General features: G+C 37.3%; 1 protein-coding gene across 1 annotated transcript; it reads right to left on the minus strand.

Annotated features, from left to right (window-relative positions):
* Positions 1-6,351: 6,351 nt before the first annotated feature.
* LOC100751637 (olfactory receptor 183) lies at positions 6,352-7,281 on the minus strand. The gene has a single exon (XM_027413348.1). It carries the CDS (start codon positions 7,279-7,281, stop codon positions 6,352-6,354), a length of 930 nt encoding a protein of 309 aa, XP_027269149.1.
* Between the last annotated feature and the right edge of the window lie 1,288 nt (positions 7,282-8,569).

Here is an 8,569-nt window from a genome sequence, read left to right on the forward strand (position 1 = left end):
CAAACTTAGGGGATATTTTGAAAGCAGTGCTAAGAGGAAAGTTCATAGCACTAACTGCCCACATGAAGAAACTGGAGAATAGTCACACTGGAGAACTATCACCTCAACTGAAAGCTCTAGAGAACACAAAGAAGCCAATGCACCCTGGAGGAGTAGATGCCAAGAAATAATCAAATTTAGGGCTGAAATCAATAAAATAGAAGCTAGGAAAACAATACAAACAATCAATGTAACAAAGAGTTGGTTCTTTGAATAAATCAACAAGTTAGACAAACCTTTATCCAAACTTACCAAACAGCAGAGAGTTAACATGCAAATAAATAAAATCACAAATGAAAAGGGGAACATAACAACAGACACTAAAAAAAATCCAGAGAATCATCAGGTCATACTTTGAAAATCTGTATTCCTCAAAATTCAAAAATCTAAAGGAAGTAGACAATTTTCTGGATACATATCACTTACCAAAATTAAGTCAAGATCAGATAAGCAATTTAAATAGACCTATAACCCCTAAAGAAATAGAAGCCCTCATCAAAATTCTCCCAATCAAAAAAAGCCAGGGGCCAAATGGCTTCAGTGCAGAATTGTAACAGACATTCAAAGAACAGCTAACACTACCATCCTCAAAGTATTGCAAAACAATAAAAGCAGAAGGGTTATTGCCAAACTCCTTTTTACAAAGTTACAATAACCTTGGTACCCAAACCACACAAAGACACAACTAAGATTGAGAACTACAGACTAATATCCCTCATGAATATTGATGCAAAAATTGATGAAAATAAAATACTGGCAAATGGAATCCAAGAAAATATCAAAGAAATCATCCACCATGATCAAGTAGGCTTCATATCAAGGATGCAGGGATGGTTCAACATATGAAAAATCCATCAATGTCATCCACCATATAAACAGACTGAGAAAGAAAACCCACATGATCATCTCACTAGATGCTGGAAAAGCCTTTGACAAAATCCAACACCCCTTCATGATGAAGGTCTTGGAGAGATCAGGGATAACAAGAACAAAGCTTAACATGATAAAAGCAATATACAGGAAGCTGACAGCCAACATCAAACTAAATGGAGAAAAACTCAATGCAATTCCTCTAAAATGAGGGACAAGAAAAGGTTGGCCACTCGCTACATACCTCTTCAATATTGTGCCTGAAGTTCTAGCTAGAGCAATTGGACAAGGAGATCAAGAGGATACAAATTGGAAAGGAAGAAGTCATACTTTCACTATTTGCAGATGATATAATAGTCTACATAAGTGACCCCCAAAAAAAACTCTACCAGGGAACTCCTACAACTGATAAACACCTTCAGCAAAGTGGCAGGATATAAGATTAACTCAAAAAAATCTGTAGCCCTACTATATACAGATGATAAATTCACTGAGAAAGAAATCAGAGAAACATCACCATTTACAATTGCCACAAACAACAGAAAATACCTTGGGATGAGGCTTACCAAGAAAGTGATAGACCTGTATCATAAGAATTTTGAGTCTCTAAATAAATCAAAGAAGATACCAGAAAATGGAAGGATCTCCCGTGTTTTTGGATAGATAGGATCAACATAATAAAATGGCAATCCTGTGAAAAGCAATCTACAGATTCAGTGCAATCCCCATCAAAATCCCAGCACAATTCTTCATAGACCTTGAAAGAGCAATTCTCAACTTAAATGGAAAAAGAAAAGACCCAGGATAGCCAAAACAACCCTGTATAATAAAAGAATGTCAGGAGGCATCACCATCCCTGACTTCAAGGTCTATTATAGAGCTATAGTCCTGAAAACAGCTTGATATTGGCACAAAAATAGGCAGGTAGACCAATGGAATGGAACTGAAAAATCCTGACATTAACCCACACACCTATGAACGCTTGATTTTTGACAAAGAAGCTAAAATTATACAATAGAAAAAAGAAAGCATCTTCAACAAATGGTGCTGGCATAACTGGATGATGACATGTAGAAGACCAGAGATAGATCCATATCTATCACCACACACAAAACTTAAGTCTAAGTGGATCAAAACCCTCAACATAAATTCAGCCACACTGAACCTCTTAGAAGAAAAAGTGGGAAGTACCCTTGAATGAACAGGTACAGGATACTGCCTCCTGAACAATACACCAGTAGCACAGACATTGAGATCAATAATTAATTAATGGGACCTCCTGAAAATGAGAAGCTTCTATAAGTCAAAGGACACAGTCAGCAAGACAAAACGACAGCCCACAGACTGGGAAAAGTTATTCATCAACCCCACATCTGACAGAGGGCTGATTTCCAAAATATACAAAGAACTCAAGAAGCTAGTCTCCAAAACACCAACTAATCCCATTAAAAAGTGCAGTACAGAACTAAATAGGGAATTCTCAATAGAGGAATTCAAAATGATAGAAAGAAACATAAGAAAGTGCTCAACATCCTTAGCCATCAGAGAAATGCAAATCAAAACAACTCTGAGATACCATCTCATTCCTGTCAGAAAGGCTAAAATCAAAAACAACAATGACAGTTTATGCTGGAAAGGATGTGGAGAAAGGGGAATACTTCTCCATTGCTGGTGGGAGTGCCAACTTGTACAGCCACTTTGGAAATCAGTATGGTGGTTCCTCAGGAAAATGGGAATCAATCTACCATGAGATCCAGCAATTCCATTCTTAGGCATATACCCAAAAGATGCACATTCATACAACAAGGACATCTGCTCAACCATGTTCATATCAGCATTATGTGTAATAGCCAGAAACTGGAAGCAACCTAGATGTCCCTCAACTGAGGAATGGATGGAGAAAATGTGGTACATTTACACAATGGAGTACTGCTCAGTAGGAAAAAAAATGAAATCTTGAAATTCGAAGGCAAATGGGTGGAACTAGAAGAAACCATCTTGAGTGAGGTAACTCAGTCCCAAAAAGACAAAAATAGTATGTACTCACACATATATGTATTTTAGATCTAGAGCAAAATGTAGCGGCCTACAATCCACACCTCCAGAGAAGCTAGGAAAGAAAGAGAACCCTAAGAAAGACACAAATGGTCCCCCAGAGAAAGGGAAAGAGACAAGATCTCCTAAGCTAATGGGGATCGTGGGGAAGGGGAGAGGGAGTTATAAGAAAGAGAAGGAAAGAAGGGGAGAGGAGAGGAGGACAGGAGGGAGCAGGAGGATCTAGCCAAAGGTGGAATGGAGGAGAGCAAGAAAAGAAATACCATCATAGAGGGAGCCATTATAGTTTTTTGTTTGTTTTTCGAGACAGGGTTTCTCTGTGTAGCTTTGGAGCCTATCCTGACACTCGATCTGGAGACCAGGCTGGCCTGGAACTCACACCATTATAGTTTTAAAGAGAATTCTGACACTAAGGAAATGTCCAGAGAACTACAAGGTCAATCACAACTAACAATCTAAGCAATAGTTGAGAGGCTACCTTAAAAACCCTTCTTTGGTAATGAGATTGATGACTACCTTATATGCCATCCTAGTGCCTTCATCCAGTAGGCGATGGAAGCAGACACAGACACAGCTAAACACTGAGCTGAAGTCTGGAATCCAGTTTCAGAGAGGGAGGAGTGATGAGTAAAGGGGTCAAGACCAGGCTGGAGAAACCCACAGAAACAGCTGACCTGAACAAGGGGGAGCTCATGGACCCCATAGTGATAGCTGGGAAACCAGCATAGGACTTTTCCAGACCCCCTGAAAGAGGAAGTCAGTTTGGAGGTCTGGGCAATTTATGGGGCCACTGGTAGATCAGTATTTACCCCTAGTACACAAATGAACTTTGGGAGCCCCCTCCTCATAGAGGGATACTCTCTCAGCTTAGACACACTGGGGAAGGTCTAGGCCCTGCTCCAAATGATATGACAGACTTTCAAGATCCCCATGAAAGGTCTCATCTCTCTGGGGAGCAGAAAGGGGTTGGGATTTAGGGGTTGGTGGGGGCCAGAGGAGGAGGGGAGGGAGAGGGAATGGAGATTGACAGGTAAAAGAAGCTTGCTTCTAATTTTAAATAAAAAATTAAAATAATAATAATAATAATAATAATAATAATAATAATAATAGAGATACAATGAAACTTGAGTGTGCAACTGACAAACCTCTACACATCTCATCTGAGTACTATGCTAATTTCTAGATACATTCTGAGAACCATTTATTCAATTACCTATAAAAGAACCATGACATAAAAGTTTCCATGTATGCTCTCTTATTTAATCTTGACCACACTTCAGACAGGTGGGGATCTTTTTATCTCTAAGACAGAACATTGTTTTTATTTGTCAACTGAAATAACAAAATCTGCATATATATATAATATATATATTATATATAGAGAGAGAGAGAGGGGGGGAGAGTGAGAGAGAGAGGAGGGAGTAGGAGGGAGGGAAAGAATGGAAGAAGGGCTTGTACCTGAGGATGAGTGTGTAAAGTAGGGGAATTGAGCTGAAGAAAAACCAGAGTTCTGAAATCTATAAAACTAACACATATAAGACAAGAATATAAAGGACATGGGGTTTCTGAATGTGCCCCAACCTCTAGTTCCATATACAACCAAAGTAAATTGTTAATAGATTACATTGACTGTTGATATGCTTATATTTTAATGTTTACCATCTCAAGCAAAGGAAAAATCACATGTGTAGATCTTAATGCCAGAAGAAATAGATTCTAGTTGGTTATATTATCAGTTTTGTCTTTGTATTATACAATGAATGAACAAGCAAAAATTGTAGCAATTGGCAGAAAACCATCAATACAATGTGAACATTATACAGCAATAGAAATTAACACACTACACGCGTGTAATAAAGTGGGTTCTATGGGAAGAAAGACTAATTTTCCCTACATCTCTGGGATATTGCAGCTTCCCTCTCAAGGAATAGAGAGTGGTCAGATATTACACTGCAGTCTTGGGAGCTAGGCAGACTTTCAGAAATAGGAAATGATGAGATTTGCTTTAAATATATATTGTTCTGTGCTTTAATCAAAAATATAACAATTTCTAGTATTTTGTCATAGTATATTCAGGAACTCAAACCTTGTGGTAAGTGTACATTATTTTACTTTAGATGTGTGATGCTGTCTTTTGTTTAAAGCATTTTTTCATTTTTTTGAAAGAGATATTTTTCTCACGTAACATATCCTGATTAGGGTTTCACCTCCCTCTGCTCCGTCAAGTTTCTCCCCCTCTCTCTCCTAACTGGATACACTCTCTGACTTTTGTAGGAAAAGAATAGGCTTCTACGGTATGTGAAACAAAGACCCACAGATAAGCATTAGGCAGAGTGTGGTAACAGATGTGGAAGAAAAAGGAGAGTGGAGCCAGTTGGGTCAAGGAGACTGGGGAAACACAGCCCATGGAAACAAATACTAAAGAAACAATCAGAGAGCACTGTTGGTTCTGCACTAGGACCTGGGCATATGTATATTACAGTTGTATAGCTTGGTGTTCTGTGGAATTTCTAACAGTGAAAGTAGGGGTTGCCTCTGACTCTTTTGACTGCTCTTTGGAACCCATTTCCTCCTACTAGGTTGCCTTGTCCAGCCTTGATATGAGGGATTGTAACTACTCTTATTGCATGGTGTTATACCATGTTTAGTTGATATCCGTGGAAGGGCTGCTCTTACCTGAAGAAAAATAGAGAAATGGTGGATCTGGTGGAGGGTTGAGGTGACTGAGAAGAGTTCAGGAAATGAAGGTTATTGTCAGGATCTTTGTAAAACACAAAATTAAGGAGGGATGACACCAAGCAGCCATTGCAGGCCCAGAAGTTTGTCTGGTTTAACATCAAACTATAAAAGGAACATGGATACTTGTACATGATGCACTAGTGCCAGCAAGTTTATTTTGGTGTAATATAGTTCAGAAATATTTCAGGTCTGACGCCCATAAATGATGGGGGTACATAGAGAATAGATGCTAAGAATAGTGAAATTTGTCAATTATAATATAAATATAATATAACATAAATATTAATATAAAAGGTGTTTTGTAACTGAAATGGAGTACTATCTAAGGTTGAATTTGCTAGATGTTATGAAAAACTTTATCCTCTTTGGGGAAATAAGAAAATGTATCATGGATGCTATAATATTTGAGTTAAACCTCAAAGAAAGCAGACCATTACCACTGTAAATGAAAAAAGTGGGATTTGGTGTTGAGAAAAGTAGTAGAAGCAAAAGCATTTACTAGACACGGTGAAATTACATCCTCAAAGCTTCTCATCACATACATAAAATAGGATTCAGTAACAAAATTGTGGGGAAAGAAATTGAAGCATTAAATCAAAATTTCTACACAATATTATTTTTAATAAAGTTAACAAATATTAATGACACCTAAGCTGTCATTTTCAGCATTTTTTTCAAAGAATCTTTGACTTGCTTATTTCTGAGGCTGTAGATAATTGGATTTAATACAGGGATTATAACTGTGTAAAACAGAGAAAGGATCATGTCTTGATCATCTACTTCTGAAGATGCCGGGTGCACATACATGAAGAGAAGAGGCCCATAGTACAAAGACACAGATAAGAGGTGGGCTCCACAAGTGGAGAAGGCTTTTCTTACACCCTGGTCAGACTTCTTTTTTAAAATTGTAAAGAGAACAAAAGTGTAAGAGATAAGAATAGTCATAATGCTAAACACTTGTATTGAACCAGAGAAAATGAAAATTATCAGATAATTCAAAGAAGGATCAGTACAGGAAATTTTCAACATTGGTATAACATCACAGTAAAAGTGATATATTATGTTGGAATTGCAGAAAGTTAATCTAAATAAAAAGCTTTCATGAATTACAGCATGAAGAAAGCCACCTAAAAATGACAAAGTCAATAGGCGAATGCATAGTCTATTGTTCATAATTACTGGGTAAAGCAAAGGATTGCATATAGCTGCATAGCGATCATAAGCCATTGCTGCCAAGAGAAAACATTCTGCAGTCACACTGATTGCAAAGGAAAAAAACTGTACCATGCATTCAGAGACAGAAATCACCTTGCCCTTGTCCAAAAGATTGATTAGCATCTTTGGTGTCACTGTGGATGATAACCAAGTATCCACAAAAGCTAAGTTACCAAGAAATAAGTACATGGGGATGTGAAGTCGGGGGTCATTCCAGATAAGAGTGATTAGACCAAGATTCCCCATAATAGTCATGAGGTATATTACCGAGAACACTAGGAACAGAGGAATTTTCCACTGTGGTTGGCATGTGAGACCTGTGAGAACAAACTCTGTCCATAATGTTTCATTCTCCTGTTCCATGTTCCTTGAATGTTTCCTGAAATTAGATTTAATAAATGTAAGACAGGTGTTACTGGGAGGGATTTATGTGAATATTGAAGGGGCTTCTACTGATGAAATAATATATTTCACATTTTTCATAGTCTGTATAACGCTATAACAGAAGGACTACTCTACAAATTAAGAATGGCAATTTTTTCAATTGATTTCCCATGGTAATGAGTAAGCAGTAACAGACTAAGTCTGAACGTAGGATGCTCTAAGCTTGTGATACAAGAATTGGGAAACACACTGACACTGGAAATTTGTGTCTTGGATGTGATGAATGAACATAAGAAAAGCTGTGTAAATACACTGGATTTTAAACAACATTGAGTGCCTTGTAAAGGAATTTGTACTTTATCCCTTAGGAATAGGCTTCTAATAGGATTTACACAATATGGGATGATTTTTACATATACACTTTTAAGTAAATATTTGCAAGTTACAAAAGCAGTCTTTAAGGAAAAATATTGGGCTGAAGGGTCCTAATCAAGACACAACTTACTGTCCTAAGATTCCCAAACATATTTACCTTATTGGTGGCCCAGAAGGATGTTTTATATAAAATATAGATGATGAAGTAGTTCTTTGGTAATAGAGTCAGTACACAAGAATGCATTAGGAATAACATTCTTGAAATATTCCTTTGCAGAAGCCAAAGCCAAATTTAGTATAGCCTAGTGAAGAATGGGGAGCAATAAGAATTTGCTTTCTGCCTGAGTTTCAAATAACTCATGTTACTCCAGACCATTTTTATAAGAGTTGCAGAGGAGAGATAATAGAAATGATAATGGGACAAGAAAACATGGAAGGCAATTTGCAATGAGTTGAAGAAAAGCAAGGGAAGTAATAAAATAGACAGGGAAGAACAGGGGTGTGTGGGTGAGTTCGTAAAGGCCAAAGGAACAAATCAAAGTGTCCAGGATATTCTAAATATGTGGAAAAAGAAAGGCATTGGAGGTGTGGTATGCATGTTTCTCTTAACCCTAGAGTACATCAAAATTGTCAGCCAAGTTCATCTCTTTCATTAGTTATGGTTTTCCCATTAATTCTGAGTACAAGACAGAGCAATTTAAAATGTTGCTTGATAAATCATGTTGTTCATAAACATACAGCATAGGCTGGCTGTCCTTTCCATACTTAAGGTTGTTTATTCATGGATATGAAGGAAGCATGAATACTAATATGGATAATATATAACACTGGATTGGTGAAAACCATATGTTTGAAACACTGTGACACCACTAATAAAAATTGAAGAACAGAC

The sequence above is a fragment of the Cricetulus griseus genome, chromosome 4, assembly GCF_003668045.3.
Source record: "Cricetulus griseus strain 17A/GY chromosome 4, alternate assembly CriGri-PICRH-1.0, whole genome shotgun sequence".
NCBI lineage: Eukaryota > Metazoa > Chordata > Mammalia > Rodentia > Cricetidae > Cricetulus > Cricetulus griseus.